General features: G+C 40.7%; 1 protein-coding gene across 1 annotated transcript in view; it reads right to left on the bottom strand.

The window, feature by feature from the left end:
• The window catches only part of CERS6 (ceramide synthase 6), a 134,684-nt gene that overhangs the window by 93,465 nt on the left and 14,919 nt on the right, over positions 1-26,300 (bottom strand). Inside the window, exon 3 of the mRNA XM_054209702.1 lies at positions 1,967-2,072. Coding sequence (XP_054065677.1) covers positions 1,967-2,072 — 106 coding nt within the window. The remainder of the gene's footprint in view (positions 1-1,966; positions 2,073-26,300) is intronic.

Raw genomic sequence — 26,300 nt, 5'->3', positions numbered from 1 at the left:
GACAATTTTTTTCTGTAAAATTAGCTACACACACTTATTCTCCAAAGCAGCAAGTGTGGAACTCTTATTCCATTAGAGGGGCTGCAAACCAGTGCAGAGGTAAGGTAAAAGAAAATGAGTCTGTCCTTAATTCGACTACTATATGGAGTAGAGCACATAGGCCATGTTTCCAATCATGCAGCAATTCTACATGTACGGTACTCCATAAGGACTATTTATGTATTTCCCCATATCACATTCTTTTTTTAAGGAAACAGTAAAAGCTTTTCGACAATCTGTTTTCTGGAGCTTTAGCTTTATTTCTGCAAGCCAGATGCATACACTGAATGAGATACAAGAGCTGCCATGGTAAAGACTTTTTTTAAGCATTGCAAGAGGTAAAACAGCAAAGCTTTCATCAGGCTGAAGTTTCATCTATCAGCCTCCAGGAAAAGACAGGAAGGAAAGGGAAAGGATGAGACAAGAGAAGGGTTGGAGTATTTGCCATCCATCTCAACAAAAAAATATTTTTTTTTTCGTCAACCAAAGTAGCCACTAATTTTTCAATGGAACATTAAGGAAAGCCATTTTCTGTAACTTCAGAAAAATCAAATGATTGATGCAGCTCTTGGGAGCTTGACTAGAGAGAACTGCTGCACATCACTCAAAAAAGGCCACTAGCTAAATCGGACTGTTTCTTTGACAGCAGCTACCAGAAAGCCCTACCAAACTCTTGGAGGAAAGTAGATACTTTCCTTTGGAGCTCTTCCCACTCGTTTCTGGGCACTAGATGCTGGAAGCCATGTGTGCCAGCTCCTACCATGACTCACAGGCACTAGTTAGATCACTTCACACGCTCAGGTCCTGTGTTGGACTACCAGATTCTGCAAGGAAAAAAATTAAAAAATAAAAATAAAAAATATCCCATTATTCCTCCATCTGAGTCTGGGTTAGCACACAAGTGCTGCAGCTTTTAGAAACAAGGTCTGTGTGATTCCCTCTCTGAAAACAGGACAAAAACCACACCAGTGCCATGGTGATCTCAGGATAGGGTAGGACACACAAGCAAGACAGATCCATGGCATATTTCACTGTCCCTGACACTGAATCCAATTTTGCCTTCTATGACTCTAATACTCTTTGAAGTTTAGGCTGTTGCCTTTGCTGTGGTGTGCCCACCGCCTGGAGCCGAGGTGGGACTGGCAAGTTCCTGCAGCACAGTGGCTTCATCCTTCAGGCCTCCACAGGCCTTTCCGCTACAAAGTGGCTGACCACTGAGGTCTTCAGAAGACACTGAAGGACATCTGATCACTGTCCCGGGAAAACTCAGGACGCTTCAAAAGCACGGACAGGATGACATAGAGGTTTAGTTGAGATGTCATACAGTGAGAGCTGTAGAGACAGAGACATAAGTGGTGGGAGAAAAACTTGTTTCCTACCGAAATAAAAAAAAATCTGCAAGCTCTAAAACATTATTCACTCAGCTCACTGACTCTTCTAGCTTCTTCCTCCTCCCTCCAATTTCAAAGGACATTCATCACAACATAAACAGCTGGGACACCAGCAAGCCACCAGCACCCTCTGCTCAGGCAGTTCCCCTAAGAGGAGCAGCTTTGAAGTTTCATGGGAAACACAGTAAGGCCGATCTTAGCAGCTCACAATTCACTCTTTTTTCAAAAAAAAAAAAAACCCTGACAATTTTGAGGAAATGTCTAAAAGATAAGAAGCGAAAAAAGTAGGTGGCCATATGGCACCTACAAAGTGTTTCTGTAACAACTTTTTTTGATTAAAAGCTTACAGGAGACATCACGAAGGGATGCACAACTGCTCGAGCTGGCATGCCAATGACAGCCTTGGCATTTGCATGTTCTGATTTTAGCTATAAAAATGCACCACTGCATTTAGCAGCTAGCTTTGTTTTGTTCAGACATAGTTTATAGTGCCATATCCCACTTTATAAGGCAAATATTTTAGTTAAATACTCTACCTTTGTAATAGCTGTGAAAACTTTTTCCAGGATAGCATTAGGTTGAGCTTTCTGTGGTCCGTTGGCTTGGACTTTAAGGCCTAAGGCACATGGTTTAGCAATGAACCTGTGAGAAACAGAAGAGTGAAAAAAGAAAGCAAGTGAAATCCTTCAGTTATTTACCTCATTACTGTTATCAATCAATGACATGTGATAAGTGAGTAAACATTATAACCCTGCCAACAAAAACAATACTTAGCCTTATAGCTCAAAAGCAAGCTCATACAGGCGATTACATTGCAAAATAAGTAACTTCACTTTGAAGGATGAAAGGAACTCCACGGAGCACATGAAACAGAGGGTTTTCTTTCATGTTGTGAAAAAAAGGGGATAGAACAAAAGCATGAGAGGAATGCCTCCTAGAGAAGCACCAACTAATGAAAAGCGCAGGGCAGCTTAGAGAGATAAAGAGCACATAGTATTCTCCTCCAAACAGAGCCTTCTTCGTAAATCAGTTTCCAGTGTAGCTACTGACACAGGACTCCTTTTGCACAGTGGAAATTCAAACAAGATCCTTAAAGGCAGCAAGCACTGAAGCTGCCCAGTCAATACAATTTTCTAAACCATTAAGTTTAAATGGTATTGAGCCATGCCTCAAAGACTTTGCTCTTCCTCTAAACTCCTCTGCTAAAATACGAAGCTGTCACAGATCCAAACTGCAATCCAGAAGTCCATCCAGTTTATAAACTGTGCGTCTCCGATATATTTTAGAGATGAATTACATAACTTATATTACATACACTCAAAGAAGACCATTAAGTAAATTATTTCTAACTGTGAGTCCAACTCTGGAATCCCCATGAAAGGTACAAAATCTGTATAGGAATCACATTCATGTATGAACGCTATGAACTTCTGCCATCTTTGAATATGTAACTCTTGATTTCACTTAAAAGACTTCAGTTTCCTAAGACTTCATCTGCCAGCAGGGACCAAACCAGCACACTCAGTAGTTAAGTAGTTGTTGTTCCACATTTATCCAGCTGAATGACCACAACCTCTTAAAAATCACAGAATTCTTATCCACATGCAAGCCCCATTTTAAGCACTGCTTTGAGCTACAAGTGCTGTTTCTCCTGTGTTTAAGACAAAACAGCTGATTAAAGAGAATTTAGTCCTAAGCAATGCTACCGTGCTAATAACAATAGCATTTGGTAAAGAAAGATATGTGATGCCACTTGATGAAAGATGTTTTCCAAGGAAAAATTCTTGATACATTGATACTGTTCCCATATGAAAGCCAATCCTATAGCCTGAAATCATTTTGGTGGCTATTTGCAGGAGGGGATGGGAAGTCATACATCCAAAGATATGTGCCGTGTATCACTGAACTCACTCTTTGATCCTTCTGTGTTATAAGAGAAAAAAAATCCTAACTTACTACACTCTGTAAAAGCTTGGTTACAAGCCGGATCGGATTGCAACCATAGTGCTATCTCCCTAGCATCAACCAAATCAACGGTACTGCATCAGGTGTAAATTCCCTGCTTTTGGGTTAAGAGCTTTGACAATACCACCTTCACTGCTGAGCTCGAGCAGAAAGCAGTCCAGTTTTCTGCTGATGAAACAGAAGCATATAAGCTCGGTACATGTTATATGTAAATACACTGTAATTTAGCTACACTGGAAACTTTCGTATTACTTAAGGTGACAAGCAGCAAGAATTGTATTCTCTAGTTCAACATAGACTTGTAAAGTCAGTCTCCTCTGAAGTAGGACTTGATTTGGTGGGGCTTTTTGTTTGTTTGGGAGGTGTATGGTTTTTTGGTTGGTTGGTTGGTGTTTTGGTTTGGGGGGGGTGTGTGTGTTGTTTTTTGTTGGTTTGGTTTTGTTTGTTTGTTTTCCACACACATATATCCTTTAACTTTTGTTTTGCTTTTCTCCTTCTGCTGAGTGAAGGAATGAGATAGCCATGATATAAGTCCAACAGAAAGGCAATTCCCTAAACATGCTAATTTAAAAGGAAAAAAAAAAAAAACCACACAAAAGCATTTAATTTGGTAAAGTCAAAAGCAGATTAAAAAGTCCCAGCTAGAAAAATTTCACAAGGAGCAATTCCAACACGCTTCATGCTGAGCTGATCTTCATTTAAATGTAAGCAAACCAGCCGGGTTTGCTTAAATGCCATTCTTAAAATGACATGTCTTGCTAATGAACAACCTGGATAAATCCAGAACAAAGCACAGATACAGCGTTTGTCTAGATTTTAAAAAGAGAATTGTAGTATTGATGTTATACCCATTACCTAAATTTTCTGCTTCAATCTGGTATTTTCTAAACAGGAATATAATTTTTTTTTCCTTTGCTGCTTATGATTTGCATGTGCACTGAAGGAATGGGCACGTGACCCAAACAAGAGCTCGTCCAAAAGGACAGCAAAGCACAGTAAGGACACGTACAGGGCACACAGCTGCAAGACACAGGATGACCTTGGCCAGCTATGTCAGGGAGGAAGGAACAGGGAAAGTTTAAAAAACAAAGAAAACAAAACAACAAAAAACCACAACACACGCTCCTGATATGCTGTTGTTTGTATGTGTTGACTTTCTCCACTTTTGAAAAAAAGCTTTAAAAAAATCCCCTCAAGGGACTGTTAATTCCTACTAGGACACTTACGGGAAATAAAGCAATTTTAAGAGAAACATTTTATATGCCTGCAGTACTGAGCAGGTCTGACCACCAATTCAAGTGTGCATGAGCCATGTCCATGTGATTGCCTTTGGCGGAATTGATAAAATTTGAGAGATTTTTTTAACTTTTCATAAAAACCTTAGCAAGTTCAAGCTATACTTTGCAGTATAAAAATCGTTTTTCAAGGTTAAAATAGAATTTTAAAGTAGAACTTAATCAATACGATCCCAAATGTCACACCAGGTGCCATAAAAAGCATCATTAACAATTTTCACCAATAGTTTTCTGTAATAACGTAAATAGATTCATAAGTGAACAAAGTGGAATTAATGTTTGATACACGTACAAACTATGACCGTTTCACCAAATGTTGCACTTCTTAACAGCACTATTCATTTTTTCCATTTCTGGTAATGCTGTGGTATTCAATTCCCTAAGCAGTCTTACTGAAACCCATGGGACTATTGCATAAGGTACTGCAATTAAGAGGGAAAAACTATTGTGCAAGAGTAAGGACAGCAGAATTGAGTATATTGCCATCTTTTCTCTTTAAACATGTAAATCTGAACAAACACCACACTAATATCTCTTTTTCAATGGATTCCAGTACAGCTGAATTGAAAGCTGGCATTCAATTACACAAAAATTAAAGGACAAGCATTTTTTTGCCAAATGCAGCCCCATCTATTCTGGATCTAGAAATGAAAGACCAACGTAAACAAGGGAATTAAACTCAGAACTCAAGAAGGTTTTTAGAGGCAGCTTCCTCATTCACAATCTAAAGGCACATTTAAAAACAAAACCAAACTAAAAGCCCACAGCCAGCCAGTTCAAATAACGTGGGTTACTGCAGAGCATCCGAGTGGAAAGCATCCAAAGAAGACAAGCATTTCTGAGTGTCCCATACCCTCCAAAGGCAGGCATTGGTTTGCATCTTGGATCCTGTCTGGTTTTCTCAAATCGATTACTTATAATAGTGACAGCAAGGTCTCATACTCCACCCCAAACTCAGAGATTAGATTTTCTCTACAAAGTGGTCGAGAAACCCTTTGCAAAACGATCCCCCACCTCCCCTAGAGCATAAAAAGAAGGCCCACTTCACCAGAATTATGTAATTTTCATCAAGAACAAGTACCATTTTGGGTTTCCCACCTGCCCTTTAACAAATGCCAACTAGACAAAGACAGCCAGTATTAAAACAGATGAATAAGCAGAAAAAGGAGAAGTAAAAAAAACAAAAAACACAAAACAATAAAAAACCCACAAACAAAACAAAACAAAAACCCAACAACAAACACCCCCCCCGCAACCAAACCTAAAAATTAACTTTGCCCTGATGGAGGAAGGTAAAAGGCCGGTTGGGCACCACTTGCTCTTTGCAGCAATGACAGCTTGCGCGGTGCTGCGTAGAGACAGGCGAGTATCCCATCCGGCCACCAAACACTGGGAAAACAAAACCCCAAACCTGCAGGCTCTTCAGAAGCCATTCCCACCACTGCACACTAGATGTCTAATTCCTCACATTCATAAAGCTACAGTTTAAAAATATGCTGGTTCCACTTTCTGGGCACTCCACACCCTGTAAAAGTTTCTCTTTTGAAATACAAACAGGCCAGACCCACAATGAGCACAAACCATCCTGAGCCCATCAACTTGAAACATAACTGCAGTATCACTGATAAAATAATCTCTAATAAAAAAGTAAGGAAAACGCCCCCAGTGACTCACAGAGCTCTTACTGTTCTCCTTTACTGGCTATTTGAGCCTTACTAATTAATTACCATGTAACCCTTTTAGTTTACCGCTTTTCATCTTGACAAATTACATCATTTTAATCCCAGAATTAACTAGAAATGTTAACGTTGACCCTCATAATCCTTGGAGGCTGATGTTCATTAGCACTAGGCAAAGCCTGCATTAAATAAATATTTTTTTTTTAAAGTATCACATGAAGGAGGAAGAGAAAAGGATTTTTTAATTATTTTTTTTTTTTTTTAACAATTCTCTGGATTTCTACAAATGAAACAGTCCTACTCATGACATGTAATCTTTGCCCTGAGTCTGGCCAGAAAATAATACATAGCAACTCTTTAGTCATCTGAGGCACTAGAAATACGCCTATAGCATGTGAATATAGCGTTTCGATACCAGCAGGTCATCTGCCATTTCTGAGCTGACCAGAGCGGCTGCCCTTTAGCAAATCCATTAGCGGCTTTGAAGATGCTCAAACCACCACAGAGCCCACAACAGGTAAATAGGGATTACAGTTGGGTTTTTTTAAACAGCCTAAAAGGTCTGCAAGGATTAAGGCTTTCCAAACAGGGCCAAAAAAACCGAAATAATACATTAAGCTAGCAGGGCTAATTAATATTTGATTCCTGTAATTAAATATGCTTTAAAAGAAAATACTCAATGGCTTGTACTAACCTTTTAATTTAAGAAATATCAGTTTTAACATAATTGACAATGTTAGCTGGCAAGTGATAGACGTTAACCAGTTCAAAGCGGGTTTGGATTCCTTTCCATGCCCTTTGAAGTGATAAAATTGTACTACTTTGCAATGCTTATCTATCAAGTGTCTCTATTCTATTTAGAAATTCACTTCATCTCACCAAAATTCTCTCTACAACAGGACAGCAAGAATCCAGAAATTGAAAACCATAAACCTTCCTCCATTTTTACTGAGGCAAATAAGCAAAGAAAAAACCAAATAAAACGAACACCCAACAACAACAAAATAAATAAAAAACCAAACCCCCACAGCTCTCTCCCCTCTCAAACTCAAACCCCATGAGCTGATAAGAAAGGGGACCAGGAATGGGAAAACAATAGATTGAATGAACAAAAGTCTGCTATAGATTTTCCTATACTGTCCTAATATAATCTGCAATAAAAGCTACTGAACTCATATCCAATTATTTTTACAAAAGGATAAGGACAAGATTATTCATTCAAGAGAACCTAAATCAAGACAAGGTTCCTTGATGTAGACAAAAAAAGGGTGTTTTACACTTCTGTATTTACAACTGGCATACCTAAAATAAGTCACTATCGCGACAGACAGAGCTGGAAGAAGTCTTACTAAGCCCCAAACCCAGGAATAGCTGCCAACAAAATAAGCTTAGAATTTAATTTTTTTTTTTATGTTTATGGACTTCCCCTATCAGATTTAATAAGTATTCCTGCCATTCACATGCAATATGTTTTAAATGTTGTTGTATGTCAAGAAGGTTTCTGAAATCTGTTAATTTTTTAATTAAAAACTTTCAAACTACGTGCACTGAGACAAGTGGCCTGTCGGCTCCTTGACCTCGAAATCTCTTCTGAGGATTGCAAGCAAAGACTGAATTCGTTTCAGCTTCTGACCTATTACTGTCATTTCCTATTTTTGCATCAACTTTCTTGTTCCTCCTAAGTCTTCTTAAAGCAATGGCTTTTTCCACCTAGATATAACACATTTTAATGGCTAAGAGGCTCTTTTTTCCACAAATTAAAAACCTTTTAGGTTTTTAAGGAAAAACCTTTTTTCCTTGACATGTTTCAAGCACAGAAAGCTTCTTCCCCCACTTAAATAACTTTGTGTCCAACTTCACTATGTAAGCCTACTCGCAAATTTTCATCGGTGCAAGAGAGAAAAGCTAAGCTAGTGCTTTTTTTCTTTTAAAATGTTTGTTGATCACAGTTTGAACCATTCCCTTTGTTTCATTTTTATTAAAAGTCAGTCATATTATGGACCAACAGAGAGAACTAATGGCCTCTTATTACAGCCAAAAACTTAAGAAGCCCATCCATGCCCTGACCAACAGTCTATTTTCTGGAAAGGTACCGCAGCCTGGCACAAAGCATCTGCACAAGATCACCCTGGAGACAGCTCCTACATGATCCATGCTAACAGATCAAAAATTTCATTAACCCATCAGGCAGAATCCTGGCTACAAAGTCCCCATAAACACTGAGAACATGCATTTGTGCTTTAGCCTTTCACATCCACAAAGATATTTGAGTTATTTGCTTGCTGGTGCACAATGGGAGTTTGAATTTCCCCTTCCTGTTCTGAGGATGCATCTAAGTGGAGAAATTAGAGAAAAATCCATTGAATGTGAAGTGTGCAGAGCACCTCTAGGTCATCTCCAACTACAATGAACTCTAGTTTAAACTAAGTGGTATAGTCTGATTACATACATGCAAGATCTCTGTGAACCTGGTAAGAACTCTCACTCGGATACAGGCATAGTTCAAGTGCTGCTTGCATAAAAGGCTGCTTATATTGCTAACATCAGCCAACTGCAAGTACCATAACAAAACAAAACGCTATTCATGTAAATTAGGCACATCTGTATCCTATCAGTATATTTGCAAATACAAGGGAAGGCAGTTAGAACCAGCAAAAATTCTTCTCTGTGCTAAAGAGGTGCCCGGTTTGGTTTTAAAGACTCTGTCTCCCTTTTTGAAAAACCGTTGCAGAACAGTTTTCCCAGCTCTTCATGCTCTCTAAACACAGATTGTTCCAGGGATTTATGATTACAATTGTCTAACTTGTTGAGCATTGCTTGCTGGTTTTAAACAGAAACAATATAAATTTGCTCTAACTACAAGGATGAGTGAAAGCAGAAGAGGCTTGTTTCTGAGCAGATGCTCAACAGATTTACTGTCATGACACAAAAAACAATTGCTGAATCTGTTTTGTTATTTTTGTATAGCTGACCTACTTAATTCAGAAGTTAATCCTACAACTAATTAAAAAAGAGGAAAAATCTTAGCAGTCCTAGGACAAATTCAGCAGATAACTAAGGGTAATCAATTCATTATACCTCTCGCAGCACTGATTTTGGCTTTGTGTTTCCTAACGCCTTCTGCTACAGAAAAACCACCAGGATAAAACGTCTGAAGCACAGGCAGGGGTCTAATCCAGTTAACCCCATCCAGTAACTATACAGGAAAGTTAACTTCACTGAAATTTGTTGGCTGTGCTGGGAAATTGGTCACAACTCGCCCAATGAAACCATACAAAGGTAAGAACCTGCCTGCCCAAGTAAGAAGCCCAGCACACGACTCTGTACGTCAGCAAGAGCCTTCTGCTGCTGAATATCATGAGTGCTTCCTCAGAGGGCCACGCACAGGAGAGCTCAGAGCCAACCCTTTCAGAGGGGACCTACTCCCAACCCTCCTGAAATGACTTCAGAAAAGCACACGTATGCATCTGCCTTTCATCTGAGAGGTCTGATGCTTTTCCTTCTCTTCTTGTGAAGAGATGCATTAGCTGTTATTTCCACACCAGCATCATTATCCCATCTCTGTCACCAAATTATACAAACTAAGCACTATACTGTGGAACTGACATGTGTTTCTAAAAAATAAAAGCTAAGCATCTTGCGTGAGAATTCAGCTTACTGAATTAGTGAGGTTTTGTCTTTCTTTGGCTCTAATTATTATACAGCATTTACACTCACTAGAAGGGGAAAAAAATTGCCGGAAAATCAGTACTTTGGGGCATGGAGTCTTTTTTTCAAGGTTTTGAAAGCTTCTTGTTAATCTTTTGACCTGAGAAGCCTTTCCAACAAACATACACATTTTTGACCTCCACTTCTACAAAGTATTCTAAGTTTCATTAAAAGCCTTAAAAAAAACCCCTGCAAAACCAACCAACAAAAAAAACCAACCACAATAAAATCAAAGAAAAACCAACCCACACATCAATCACCAATGTCCTGCTACCTCTTAGACACAGCACTGGGAAGCTATCTGAAATCCTTTCTAACAAAGGGCATTGCTCATCCCTCATAACAAAAATCAAAGTACACCCCAAACTGGCAGCAGAAACTGCATCTATTACAATACTTGGACCTCAGGCAGCACGGCTGGCAGCAGCCTGCAGTGCCTCTGAGAGCCAGTGGAACAAGATGAGCCAGTGGCTCATCTAAAATAAGGAAGCACAATCCAATACTATATGAAGCGCAGGTATTTGCTAGGATCTAGCATGGGCAGAGCCATAGAAGCCAGTGGTGGCAGAAGCTGATGCATTGCTACATGTGGGCTCTACTGGGATTGCTCCATTGGCCAGATAGTCCTCTGGAATACCAGTTGCTAGGACTCAAGTACTGCCACAGCCCCTGTAACACTACAGTGCCACTCCCATGCAATTTCCTGCCTTTTGACAGAAAATATTCTTTCTTTTAATATACCGAAGATACATATAAAAGGCAGGATAAAGAATAGCACTTCACCTGTAACACCTAATGCAATAGGAGTACTGACATAGAAACATAGAATCATTTAGGTTGGAAAAGACCCTTGGGATCATCGAGTCCAACCATCAACCCCACTCTACAAAGTTCTCCCTTACACCATATCCCTTGACACCACATCTAAACAACAAACACATTCAGGGATGGTGACTCCACCACCTCCCTGGGCAGCCTATTCCAGTGTCTGACCACTCTGCCTGTGAAGAATTTTTTCCTAATGTCCAGCCTAAACCTACCCTGCTGCAGCTTGAAGCCATTCCCTCTTGTACTATCACTAATTACCTGTGAGAAGAGACCAGCACCAATGTCTCTACAATGGCCTTTCAAGTAGTTGTAGAGAGTGATGAGGTCTCCCCTCAGCCTCTTCCTCAGACTAAACAGTCCCAGCTCCTTCAATCGCTCCTCATAAGATTTATTCTCCAGGCCCTTCACCAGCTTCGTTGCCCTCCTCTGCACTTGCTCCAGCACCTCGATATCTGTCTCATATTGAGCCCATCTACACATATTGGCTGTATAAAACTGTTCCATCTCTGCTTGCAAGAGCAATTGCAAAAAGGTTTTAGTAATTTTTCAGCTGGGAAGGAAAATGCCCTATAAATTCAGCATATTGTCCTTGCAAAACAGCATTCAGCATCAAGTGTTTTTCATAAGTGGGATGCTATGTAAGTGAAAAATGGTTTTACACAGATCAGTTTTAGAGGAGAAAAATTTGGTCACAGTAATCTGCTTAGGGGCAACATGGGACTCAAGGGCTTCCATCCAAGAGTATTTTCATATAATAGAAAGTTTCACTTTACTTAACAGTCTGTGAAAGGTAGCTGTGTTAAAAAACGGATTTAGTAGCTGTATTTAGGCTTGCAGGCTTACCTGTTAGTGCAGTGCTAATGCACACCAATTTAAATAAATAAAACAAATTATCCTCATCACTCAACAGCAGTATTATGAAATCCTTTGTCCTACAGAGTTACTCTTAAGTAACACAACTCATATGACTGACCCAAACCATTCAATAACTGTAAAACTGTTTCTTTTTTTTGCAGCTGGAGCTCTCATATTTATATTGTTCTGCCCCTATTATTATTTTTTTTGACTGAACATACATGTCTAAGTCACATTTCCTCATTGTGCAAAGTCAAAAATAAGACCTTTTTCCTGAGATTTTGCTCCAATCACAAAAAACATGACCAGTAACATGTATTCGCCTTGAGCTACCTTTGCACGCCTGCTAGCTCCCATCATAAGCTGCAGCCAGACCCCAGTGATCAGGGCCCCAATTCCAGCCCCTGTTCACACATACTGCTAAAACCTTTCGCCTCACTGAGCCAGCAAACCTATTTAATCCTTTCTCTCACAAGTGGAAAGGTTAGGGAGGAGCCTGTCTCAAGCTGTAGGTTAGTTCATAACAGAACTGACGGGAACAGAGGGTGTTGAGTCACTGATATGGGAATACCCCAGTCCAGCCTCTACCAGCAGCACTCTGGTTGCTTGTCCAATTAATAAGTTACTATGAAAATGGGACACAAACAAGGCCAGCAGCTAACAAACAGAAGTAGCCATGTTTTCCAAACATGGAAGCAATTTATTTCTTTTTAATTTTTTTTTATCTATATCCATGCATAACTTTCTAAGCATTTCAGTTTCTCCTGAAATTCTCTAAGACCGAAGAGCTGAAACTGGGAGGAACTGCATGCTCTCTCCAGAATAGCAACAAGAACTGCACAAATGTAGAGAAAGGTCACAAATAAATATTTTTGCAGCCAGCCATCTAATGTTTTCTTTCTTTGTAATGTCTAAAAATAAAGAGTTTAGTCACTCTGTAACTTTCCGAGTGCAGATGAGGCAGAGGGAGAAGGGAACGGAAGGGGAGATGCTCTCCAGTCCCCCCCACCTCACACACAGTGCCTCCTCTCAGCTGCCCTCCAGCAGTATCACCAAGGCTGTAGAAGGTATGGATGATACAGTGCTGAAGGTTATCACTCTCACCCTTTTTGCACACAGTGAAATCAGGATACATGAGACAGGGTCAGTGGTAAAATTCAGGTCTCCAAAATTCTAGCCCACTGCTAAAGGTCAGTAGAGATAAAAATATTCTCCCAACTTTTAAAAAGCTGCAGCTTAGGGACTTTCTAGACCAAAAAAGGCATCTTTGCATGCAGCAGTCCCCAAAGAGCTGCCTCTCCCTCCCCAGGCTGCATTAGTAGCTCACTGAGCCCGTGTAAACCTTCGACACCCTGTGGCAGAGCTCCCCAGCGTAAATTCAGACTGTGTGAAGACAACCAACTCCCTTCATTTGGAACTTGTTACCCACCAGTTTCATTTCTGGTCCTTTACTTCCTGCACTGGGTAAAAATGAACAGTCAATGCCAATGCATCCTTTCCCTGCCAGTCCTGACCCTATAGATTTGTCTCCTACTCCATGCTGCCATCTCCTAAAATACAGAGTTGATGTGTACTGCTATTTCAGCACATCTGGGACAACCAAAGCGAAGAGCCAGCCGCAAAACATCTACATATGAAAAGACACATGGCCCAAATGGGATTAAATGCTGGACAGAGAAAAGGGCAGGAAGAAAGCACAGACAGAAAGGGAAGATCGACAATTTAATTTTTAAATCGCAGTAGGTCACCCTAATACAATGAGTCTGTTCTAACCCATCAGACCCTGCAGCATTATTTTATCTTTTACTTCAGTCATATTTTCAATATGTGGGCAAGGGGAAAAAATAAAAAATAAAAAATCGTGAGCAGTACCTGTGTCTACATTAAAACTGCAGCCAAAGCATACCATTCACTGGCCTCTTGGCACCTATACGCTCTCTTAATGCAGCTCTCCTTCATCCACCAAGGCAGCTTCCAAGATGCCAAAAGAAGCTGCAGTTACCTGCCACTTGGACAAGACCCAAAAGTTGCTAAGTGGCTCAGAGCAACTGTCTAAAGATGTAAAAGCCTCAGCAATCATTTTGATAAATAACATAACTCTGCCCACTAGAAAGCCAATGCTACTCCTCCAGGTTCCTCTGTGGTAGTTCTTAGCCTAGTCATTAAGCGATAGCTCATGTCATTAATGTCCTCTTTTATTCCAATTTATTTTCCTTACTCTCATCTATTTACTACTAGGAGGCAAAAATAATGAAGGATGTAGTTAAAAATCCCTAGTGATTGCTCTAACAACAATCAGTACATCTGATACTGTTACAAAAGTATTATTACACAGAACGTTAACTGGACAGTTCAGCAATGGCTTCCTAGAAAGTATTAAGGTGTCTGAAGTGTTGAGAAACTATATTGCTCACACAGAACAAGAACTCATTGAGTTACACTGGATTAGCATACATTTTTTGAAAGCAGAGAAGACAGAACATGCTTTATAGTCAATGGAACATTAAAAAATATTTAAGTCCTCAAAACGTTTCACTGCTTGTCTGGCTCAAGGACCCCTCCCTGCTGCCGTCCTCTGCAGGTTCTGCAACCCATCCCTAGGCAAGTGCAGGTGCTGCATGACCGGCAGTGCCCGAACCTCCACCCGTCTGCCACAAGTGTGCGTTTGCGTTTCAGCAAATGACCCGGCCTGCCTGCATGATTTGTAGGCGTGCTCTATTCCTGAGCATTGTCATCACGCTACCTGGGAGAGGCACAAACTTCAGGTCTTGAAAGAAGAGCACACACCACAAAATATTTAAATATTTGTAAGCTTCCTCTTTGCGTCCTCTTGGGAGTTTGGCTCCTCCACTGTGGGTGGGCTGTCATGGCACACGACAAGAGAGGATTTAACTACGTGCCTCGCTCTTACTGAGAAACCAGTACCTCTGGTGCAAACCCTATTTCTGCCCACATCAGGTGGCTGGACAAGTTTCAGGAACTTTCCTGCTCTGAGATGAAAGCTCATACTAAGTCTTTCCTCTGGTTTAGACTGTTTCCTTTGAAGAAGGAATAGGTCATGGATACCTCTCAGTAGGATGGCTGTATTTCTGTAAGTACTTGAAATAGGGATGGTTGGTTTGACTTGGAGGTAAAGCTTTCATTGCAAGAGCAAGGTCACAAAATCATCAAACCTTCTGAGGGAACTTTAAGATGAACCCATTTTCATCCTGGCTGGCAGGTACTAGTTACACAAGATGATCACAATGGTGTTCGTTCACTATATTTTTTTAACAGGTGTATGAGTGCATGTATATATGTACACAGAAACACGCACACATATATAAAGCATATGTAAAGGCATATATATTTACATATTTGTGTATATGTATGTGTTACATATGTGTGTGTATACACAATCAAACTTCAGCATATTGTCTGGCTACTCAACAACAAGAATTAGAGCCTTATTTCTTTCCAGACCCTTTACACGAACTCAGAACAAAACCCTGTTCCTAACTGGTAACAAAAATGTATTTACTCAATTTATTTGTAATTAGCTTCCGAGACAAAAAGATAACAAATACACATAGATATTCAGGAAACCTATTTCTGAAGACGCATGCAGCCAAATTACACAGTAATTTATTTTGCCTATTTTATCCTTAAATTGAGATTACTTAAGAAGATAAGGATTGTTCAAAATTCACTGCTGGAATTTCCAGCTGGATACAGACAAGCTGGGAAAGGGCAGGTTCCCCTGAGCTGTCCCAACCTGCCTGGGCACAGCACCCTGAGCAGAGGCAGCCACCCTAAGTGTTCTTCCCCCACCCTCGTCCCACCTTGCCACCTTTACTGCAGCCACAGAAGCAGCAGATTAGGGTTTTGAGAAACAGAAGACTATCGCTGCCCACCTCCCCAGAAAAGTATTGAGTTTTCAGCTAGATCAGTGACCTGATCCAATTCACTCCATCAGCACAGCATCGCTAAACTGAGACATAAGCAAACCTGAGTGTGAACTTTCTAGAAGCTCAAGTTAAGCCATCACAGGATCACATTTGGATTCTGCTTTGGAAATCTGACTTTAATATTTCTTAAAAAGTATTGTCTTCTGAGAAAGGGGATTAAAAATGCATATTATGCTACTTAGAATTCAAAAGAATTATTATGAAGTAGTGTTTCTGGAAGAATTGTTTCAGCAAAAGATTTTTAAAAATACCTATATGAATGCTCACACCCAAAACCTTAAAAACCAGCTCAGATGGACCCCTTTTGAGAAGTAGTATCCACCTGCATTGTATGATCATGAAATACCACCCAGACTGATCAAAACATTCAAAGAAAAAAGCAACTAATTCTCAACAGCTCCCAAGCTTTCCTGTACATTTTTCACCTTCATCTTTCTATTCTATTTCAATTTTTTTCTAAATTTTCTTAATGCTTTCCTCTTTGATTGCCACCTCGGCAGGGTACTCTTTCGGAAAGGCAGAGAGGCGATATGGAAAGCAGCTGTGGCTCTGCACCGACAAGCGCCGAGCACGCAGCTCTCCAGGTGAGCTTACTGACCCCCTGTGCACCTCACCATCTACTGGGGAGCCAGGGAAACCAGCGCCTGCCGGAACGCAGGGTATGCTGTGGTGTTTGAAATGCAGTGCCTTTGTTTTCTGCCTTCCACACTGAGGCTTTCCCAAGGCAAAACCCACCATTGCAGGCAAACAATTAGTCTTGCACACAAAATGCTCGTAACACAGCTGACAGGCATCTTATTGTACTCCTAATGCGCGATAAACAATTAGTGATCGGACAAAGCAGTGCAAGAACAAATCCTATTAACAAATAATAGGATTTTCTAGCAGATCACCCAAACACCACGTTGGAAACGACACCCTGGGTTGCTGCAGCCAGAAACGGCAGACAGGGAAGGGAGCCTTGCGGCACAACACATTGGTGAGCTGCATGCACGGCTGCCGGCCAGCCACAGGAGCTCACCACGTGAAAGCGATGCTGGTGCACCAGTTTTGACAGCAATTGAAAATGCTGCAGCATGTGTCAAACAAAAGAAAAGACATAATCTCATATCTGGGGTATCTGTGAATCCTTTACACCTTGGATCCATAAGCAAGTGTATTTTGTACATCAACACACACAAGAACCTGTTATAATTCTATTTTCTTTTAGCTCATTGCAAGATTTTTGTAAGCAACTTGCACACTCCAACTTCAAATGATCACACAAAGGACACCTGACTGAAACATGATTCCCTCCTAGTATTGGTATATAACTGCCCACATCTGTCAGCAGAGAGTTTAAAAAAATAAATTGAAATAAATTTGAGCAGGTGGGTATTTGAGGGACACTGTAACATTGTTCCCCAGTGGTTGCTATTAGATGCCGTAAGAAAGTGATGCTGAAATGGTAACACAAGAGGTGGCTCTTTTTCTACTGGAGTTTGAAAAAAAGGAGACGACAAATTCCCAGTGCTGAAAACCAGGCAGAGCACTTACAAGTATTTTGGGACCTGCCAGGGCAGGTAAGATAATAGTTACTTAAAACTTTTAAAGTGGCAAGTATTTGTTACTCCTTGTATTTCTGTTCCCCTAAACAGAACTATGCTTCCCCTATGCTATGTGCCTTCTCATCTCCTTAGCATAGTTAGAATTGTCTTATTTGTTTTCAACACACCACAGCGCATGCTGCTTGGGATAAAAGCAGCTTCTTCCGCACACCACAGCCACCACCACGTTAGAGAGGAACTGGAGGCTGCTCTGAATTGGTTTAGTACCTTCCATTAGAATATAAAACCAGGAACTAGAAACCAAAATTGGGAACACATATGAGTTATAATCAGGTCATTACAGCAGACTTTTACACAATTGTAGACCATGAGTTTTGTTTTTTAAGTGGGAAGAAACATGATTCCTAAGATTGGTCATCAAGTAATTCTCACTTTGGAGTATAACCAAACAGTCAAAAGGAAAAACATTCTGCCTTTAAAATAAACTGTAACCAGGCAATGTGAGAGTACAGCCTGAGCAAAGAAGCAACGTGGATACTCCTGAAGGCACACGTTAATCCAGCCCAATCACCAAAACCCACCCAGCAGAACTTAGACACAAACATGCTGCTCCATTGGGGATCACCTCTTCCATAGATCTTTCAGCTTGTCCCATTGCTCCAGGAACTGCAGTAAACTGAGCATTCTAGTGCGCATGGAGAATTACAAGACAGTTCAGCGGAAAAAGCACAAAAGCTACTTAGTATGGTAGTATCTAGTATGTTGGTCTGCAAACTCAAATGGAAGCAACAGCCAGTCTCTCACCCAGCTGGGTTAGAGATCAGCCATGTGTAATATTGCTGCACTTGAACTGTGGAGTGCTGTATGCTTGGCAAGAGGAGGAAGAAAGGAGGAGATGGAACAGGGTGGGGAAACACTCAGGTAGGAATCGCCGCAGGACTCATTTTGAAGACTTACCCACACAGCCTGTTTGCCCAGGCAAATACAAGCGTTTATAGCCCACCATATGCACTCTGCCAGTGTGCTGCTAAGACCCTCGCACTTCCCTGTCGCATACACTCCAAAACATTCAGCACGCACATCAGCTAACTATCTGCGCAGTGCTTGAACTGCGGCAAGGCTTTGCAAGCATTGAGAGCACTTGATAATTACCAACTTTATACAGAATTATAGATCAAACTCTGCCTTCCCCTGACAACAAATTAGACATGACATCTATATCCAGGATACATGAGGAAGTATCACAGCCCAAGACCATCGCTCACTTAGAGCGGGACTGGAAATGTCAAGCCAGCAAATATAATGCCTCAGAAGGATACTCGGAGCAGCTCCCATGAGCGGGCACCTCCTTTCAGTTCCTGGGCTGACAGTCACTTTCTTGACATGCATGTCAGTCATCGTCCTCTAGAGAAATGTTACTGACACAGCCTGGCTCCCAAAGAGCATGACCACTGCCTCCACGCCTATAGCCAGTAACACAAAGAAAAGCAAAAGTCTTCAGAATACCCAGAACTACGGTGTAATCACACATTTTACTTTAGAAGAGGAAATGGTGATGAAATGTCCTGCCATCTGTTTTAGTAGCAAATACTACCTACAGCTCAAACTACATACATTTACTCCACTGCAAGATCAGCTTCTACCTACAGGGATATCTTTTCAGCTTCAGAGAAAACCACTTGCAAAATGAAGGAGATATGGAAGAAGGAGGACTGAGGAATGCTGTTACACCAAGGTCACAGCAGCATGCAGAAACTATTCTTTTCCAGGCCTAAAGCAGGTGAATATTGTTGACTCACACATACAGGCCAGCTAAAGAGAGAGACAACCTCTGACTAGTTCCCAGGAAGGCTACAGAACCTCCCCTGGTCTGAACACCATCTTTGCTTTGCTCATTCTCCATCACTGTGGCCTGCTCCTTGCCAACTGAGAGCTGGAAACTCTTGCCCTCTTCAAGAGCCTCTCCAGCTGGTGAGAACCAACACTGGAGCCACAGCCAGTGCCGTAAGGGAGCCAAGTTCATGAGCAAACAGTGAGAAACTGCAAAGCTACATGAAGCTGTGCTCCAGTGCCACTGCCTGCAGCACAATCAAAGAGAGCTTCAGGTCAGGGAGGGTAGGAGGCCAGGGTGGAACCAGCAAGGAGGGGTTTAAGCTGTCTGCTGATGCAGTTCCAGATACCTCTCAGAGCAGATTCAGAAACAGAAGTCAGTTCCCTGGCTTTCAGTTGGGTATGGTTTTCCTGTAGCAGATGCAAGTGATTCAAGAACAAAACCAGTTATTAAAGAACAGAACAGGTAAAACCCTCATCGGTCAATGACAGAGCCCTGTGCTTCAGTTAACAAATGGCTCTAGAAGGAAACCTCCCTGTGATCAAGTTTCAGAAGACAAACTTTATACACATACATACTCAGTGACTGAATATCCCCCTTCAGATGTCTGCTGTAATGCTTAGCCAGAGCATCTGGAGGGTCAAAGCACTGGTTGTCAGCCTGTCATGAATCCTCAAGCTGTTACAGTATTTGGTACTAATCCCTGGTCCTTCACTGCTAAGTAAGGGAAGAAAAATAAATAAACAAGCAAACCAAGCAAAGGCCAGGATTACTTGATATAAATAGAAATAAGAAGGCAAAACGATTAGCTTAGAGATGTTACCAAAACTTTAAAAAAAAAAAGTCTTTCAACCTTGTTTAGTTTGTGTGCAAAGCAGCATCACAACAACTTCTGCACAAGATGAAGAGTGATTGTATTTCACACACTTTGTAATACTGCAGGCAGTGCAGGCAGGATGAAAAAACAAGCATGTTATGTCACACAAATACACAGAAAGGAGAATGATGGAGGGTCAGGGCAGAAAGCAGAAAACCCCACAGCAATTCCCTTACCTCCCTTACTTCCTCACCATACATGCACGTTTCCATGACACTATACAACAGTGACAAAACTTTACATTCTAACCCACCAAATTTGAACATTCAAAACAAATGCAGCTGTTCATGCAGGGAACAAAAATAAATAAATAAAAGCTCTTCCAAAGAGGCAGATTTATAACCGAATCTGTCTGCAAAGCCATGCAGATTGAAAAAACTAGGTCAAATCTTTTGCTAGTCAACCTCACTGCTATTCCTCCCCAGCCCTCCTCCCCTTTAGCTTTCAGTAGGTATTGAAGAAATCGGTTAATGAGAATGCAACAGACTTGTCACAGAGGTCTCAAATTACTTTGCCTGGTACATAACAGGGGGGTCATCTATGCAACTGCAGATGGAAGGGGGGAAAAATTAAATTGTTATAGTCTTTCCAATTCACAAATCCTAATCCTAGAGCGTATGTACCCAATGCTACTAGGGTCCATCAGCAGCCAAACAACAGACATTGAAAAATAAACCAGGAGAGTGTGGGGCAAGAGGCAGACAAAGATATGCTAGGAAGAGGCAAAACCTGAGGAATTGCTGTGCTTTCACTTTTGCTGTGCTTGCAGCAAAAACACTATAGCATCTGCTGCTTTTAATGACATCTTGCTAGTGTATTTTCTACAGCTTCGTGAGTGAACAGTTTTAGAAACCTCATAAATATCTCCATTTTGACACTAAATTTCCAAACAGTAACTGTAATACTAGTTTTTATATCTACTAGTCACCCTGTTTATGTTTTAAATCATTATCTTTTAGGAGAAAAAGGGCTCACATACTGCAATTCATATATTCAATATCACAAAGGCATTAAATGTTTTTTTAATTCTTCTGAAAATGTTGGGACCGAGTCAGTCCAATTTCAGCTTACTCATTTTTATTCATTTCTCTCCTTCTGTTGCACAGACAGAAGGCGCTCTGTTTCACCATTTAAAAAAAAAAAAAAAAAAAAAAAAAGAGAGATACGCAATTCTGTATCAGCCAAGCACTAAAACAAATGACTCTCAAATTCCATTTCCACCACACACAATATGCTGCCTGACAAGTTACTGCAAGAAGGCAAAGAAATCAACTTCCTGACTTACTGCAGTGATGGCCAACCTAACTGGTTTGACAAGCCGCATACCACAACCTTCAGATGGTTGAGTGCCACAAGATGTTACACTGACAGCTGAAGGCTGGGGTAATGCTAGTGTGCCCCTCAGGCTGGGTGGGGGAACAAGTCCTGATTCTTAATGGCAAGCGCCTCCTCTGACGATGAGGTGACAGTGGCCTGCTTGTGTTGCTGCCTCCCCTGCGAGGAGGACTGGGATACCTGCTTACAAGCAGCCAAGGGACTTCAGTGGTGGGAAAGGAGTGCTGGGGGCATGGGGGGTGCGTGCTGCGGTTAGGCAGGCCTGTCTCATTCATTTGCTTTGATGGAAAATAAAAGCCATTGTGGAATGTGACCCTTGCAGATCTGGCTGGCAAAATACACAACGAGTCTCAAGCCATTTTAGCCCAAAAATTGTAATAATTTCTCTTTCCGTATTGGTGCTCAGCGGAGCTTCTATATGCTAGTAAAGCCTTTTTTGCTCACCAGTAAACCCAGGACTATCACAGACCACCCATAAAAGCCATTTGGAGCACAGTATATAGCTTAGCAGCAGACTACACAGAATGCATCCTAAATTCAAGAATGTGCATGGGGAGCCTTTGTCTTTGATGTTTCTTTACCTTCACCCTTCCTGCCTTTGGCTAAATTCCTTTGAAGCCAAGGCTATGCTACACATAACTCATCTAAATCAGCCCCATCTGGCTTTTTTTTCTGAGCTGGATCTTATCTATAGCAGTCACTGTTGAACTTTCAGAGTCTCAGATAATTTTTCACCCTTAACTCAGCAAGCCATAAACAATTATTGGCTCAGTAACCTAGATAAACAGCTATGGAAATCCTGAGGAAGAGGTTTGGGGGTTTCTTATTGGTTGGTTTGTTGGTTTTTATTTGTTTCATTTGGGTTTTTTGACACTGACACATTAAGAGGGGGGAGGCACCTTGGACCTGAACCCAGGAGGACACTTGGAATCCGGACCAAATGAGACAATCTAACAAACTCTGCCTAATGCCTACTGGATTAGAAGGCAAGTAAAGAAATGGCAGTACTGGGATTATTGAGGTAGATATGAGAAGCTGGACAAAGCAAGGGCGGAAAAACAAGCATTTGTGAGAAAATTGCCAAACTAAAAACATTCTGGAACCACTACACTGTTGGGTAGCAGCATCCCATCATACTTTGACTCACTGCAAGCAAAGCCAATACTCAGTTTTGACATCTGTACCTTAATATTTCCTCAATATATCTTCTTCTCCTGGTCTAAGACATGAGCACAATGGTCTAAGACATGAGCATGATAGTCTAAGACAAATCTTTTGCATCTACAAAAATTCGAAGCTTCGTTTTATATTAATTCTTTTAACACAGGTCAAATAGAATGCCTGTATTTACCTAAATGATACTTCCTTTATTCATCTTGCATTTTGTAATTACTGCCCCAGGACGAAAAACACAGTCTGAGATTCAAAAAGGGTTTTCCCCCCCATCCTGTTCAATAGATAAATTGTACAATAGTTTTATCAGTTTCGGTCGCTGAAGTATAACTTCTTATTCCACAATTCAATCCGAAACTGGAACTGTCCTTTAAAGATGTCTAGCAGAACAGCATTGTCAACTAGGTTTGCTTTCTATATGAAACAAAGTTTATTTTTACTTTTAAACTACCAGCTGGAAATTACTTTTTCCTTAATTTATTTAAAAAGCTACTCAAACCAATGTTTTATACAATTCAACAGCAGCTCTCAAGAACACTCAAACTGTATTGAGTAAAGAAAGCAAAATTTTTCAATTGTTTAAATTCCTTCTGTTAGACAATTAAAGCATCTTGTGACTGATACTCTAATTAGAAACTTAACAGAAGATCTCCCTTATGAAATAGGTGTTTCTCAATAAGGAAATAAAAGTTTGTGGATTTCTTCCCTAAGCCTCAGTTATTGGAAAAACATACTACCAGTCCTTCCAAGAACACCGCTCGTCCTTTATTGGGTTCTTGCCATAATGAACATCTGCGAAGTCTATAAATTAATTGCTGAAAACATCTTGTGCTTCTAGATGATCCAGGCAATCATAGCTGTTCTGGGTTACTAGAGAACATTACCATTTTTCTCTCTTACCCAGGCACACATCCACAAACACATCCCCCCTTACAGTATAGCATAAAGCAAAAACAATTGTTTGGCATGATTTTTAATGTAATAAAATAAACCTTTAGTGATAATCAAGTCATCAGAGCAGCACACTTTAAGTTTCCTACATGATCTAAGCAGTACTTTTTGTACTGTGATACCCTAAGGACATGAAGGATGCCTTGCCTAGCTGATTGAAAATGCTCTCTAACTTGAAATCAACAACTCTTCTATCAGTCTTCTTGGTTTGTCAACAGCTGAGTTTGGCAGACTGTTGCAATGGGCTCTTTCCAGTTCAAAGAAATGGCTAGAGTCAACTTTAGAGGACTCTCTGCATGTAACAGTATTTCTCTTATTTCCTCACAAAAGGCCCATCAGACTCAAGCTTCATCTTCAAGATCTCCCATTCTTCTCGGGTATATTGACATACTACAGTATGTCACCTCATCTCATGCACAGCTGCGATTCCTCTGTCCTTGGAGCTCTCAGTTCAGCAATCAGAAATTGGCTTCTTTTAATACGATTGGTAACTTCTAAAGATCACCTACCCTATGAGAGTTTTATAGAAATATCCTGTGTTTCCTTTCGATGTTCCTAGTCTCACTGACCATCCAGGGCTCTAGTGAATGATGAGGATCTAATTTCTCAACAAGAACTGCCAGAAGTAACAGTACCTACATTCTCCAACCAAACCTGGAAGGTTATTATTGACTTAATTTGAAAAGAGTAACAAGGGTGCTGTCTCTCCCAAACGGCAGATTTCTGGATGCCATCAGCAGAGATAAATAGATATCAGTCCGTAATCATTTTTTGTCACATTAGCCAAGTGGCATCTCTTTTCTTTCTTATTTGTAATCTGTGTTCATTAAAGATGCTGCAAGAAGGTGGGGGTGGTGCCTGGGCATGCTACACCCTTCCATGTGGGAAGGGATTGCAATGATACAAACACTATAGCTTTCTACTGCCTACTTTAAAAAAAAAAAAAAAAAGGTAAAATTTTAATTCATCTTAAGAATTTTCAGATCTGTCCCATGCACAACTTGAGGCAGACAAATCACACGTATATCAAGTCTCTTCTTTTCCTAGGATACAAGTGTTCGCATATACCTTTGAATTTTGGAGTGTATTTGAAGGGAGCAGTTGCAAATGCACATTGTTTCTGGTGAGAACAAACAAATGGGCATGCCTGGTTACACCACATTCCTCCCAGATGCATGCACCTACGTCATGGTAATGTTTCCCCCCACACACTTTATCTCTCCCTCCCCTCTCCCATGCTCTAGAAAACACCTGTGTGCTCCTTCCAATTCTACTTCTCTGTCCCATTCCCACCTCTGGTCCTCAACCTCTCCATTAACGATTCTTACCTAGCGAGTATAGGAGGAATTTGGGGAGTAATTAATTCCCTAAACTAAGTTCCAACTAAGCAACAAAAGTGCCAAGATACTGAAGAGCAGCAGATTTTCACACCACAAGCCATGTGGTTGCTGCGCTGTATCTCAACAAAAATTTTTTGCATTACTCACACACGAGGGGGTTGACTTGTCATGATCTGTCATTTGAGATGCAAATATTTATTGATGGCACAGAAGTATTCTAACTTTTGTTTTTATTACTCATTATTTTAACACCGTTAGTTAAGAGGCTTTGGAACACCAAAATAACTCAGGCTGTTCTGCAGTGGGACCAAAAGAATTTACATTTTATCACTATTTCATTTACACCATACATAATCCAGCTGCATGATCAAGATCTAAACCTAAAACTATGAGCTGAGAACTGAAGTACACTGCAGTAGTGTACTATTGTCATAAATAAAGCCTAAGAGTAAACCAAGTTCTTCATTAAAATTACAACAATTACAGGACAATAACTTTGTAAATACTAACTTTTTATACACTGTCCTAAATAGCATTCAGGTGTCCAAAAGCGCCACAGCCATCATGACATTACTCAGACCTTTCTCAACTGTTCATATGCATTAAGTCCCCTTTACAGACCTGCATCTCAAAACACCCTCTTGGAACAGGCAAACATTGTAATATCATCATCACTATTACTATTATGTTTTCAATACAATTTTAGAGGTAAGGAATAAGGAAGGAAAAAAACCCAACCCTGTCCATGACTCTTCCAGGCACACTGTAAATGGATGGAAAAGCAAGGAAATACCTTGCAGCAAGTTCTGAAAACTTTTTGCTATTTGCGACAGTTCTCATTAAACAATGTGAAAGCATTTTAGAAGCAAGAAGCAGTTACTGTTCTTACACTCATTATTATAAAAAAGGATTCCAGGCCCTAAGACCACATAATGGATCACTCAAAATCATCAGCAGAGAACACAAGCACGCTAGTTTTCAGTCCTCTGCTTTACTGTAACACTGAAAGTTAGACCTCCTGAGCCAGGAGTCTTGCTCTTCCACTCTCAACAGCAAGACCAGACCAGTATACTCCAATCACTGTCCCACAGGCGGAGTTGTGGAGGCTCTGGAGAACGCAGAGTCCACTCCTGCAATTAAGGTTTCTGATTGATAACTGCTTTTCTGTAGGCAAAGCTGAGGGGGGACATTTGTCAAGCCTTCACTTGCAAAGAGTTTGGTTAAAGGGGAACTGTAAGAAAATACAGGGTAGATCCAGTGTGCTCCATTTTCCTATTCATTATGCAATTGTACTCATTTAGAGGCCTCTTTATGTCATTCAGTATAAATAAATACCTGCAGCACTACCGGGCAAGGCACAGAGAGCACCCTGCTGTGAAGTAGAGTAGGAGACATTCTTGGAGGTCAACGTTATAACCTATTTAATATCTACATGTACACACACGCCCCCCCAGTTGTACTCTCTAAATCACAAAATCACCACATGTGGAACAAACATCATTATCATTAAGGATGACACTTTTTCTGTTTGTGTGTACT

This window comes from Rissa tridactyla, chromosome 7 (assembly GCF_028500815.1).
Source record: "Rissa tridactyla isolate bRisTri1 chromosome 7, bRisTri1.patW.cur.20221130, whole genome shotgun sequence".
In the NCBI taxonomy this organism is placed as follows: Eukaryota; Metazoa; Chordata; class Aves; order Charadriiformes; family Laridae; genus Rissa; species Rissa tridactyla.
The sequence above is the reverse complement of the archived record's forward strand: the minus strand, read 5'-3'. Positions and strand labels throughout refer to the sequence as shown.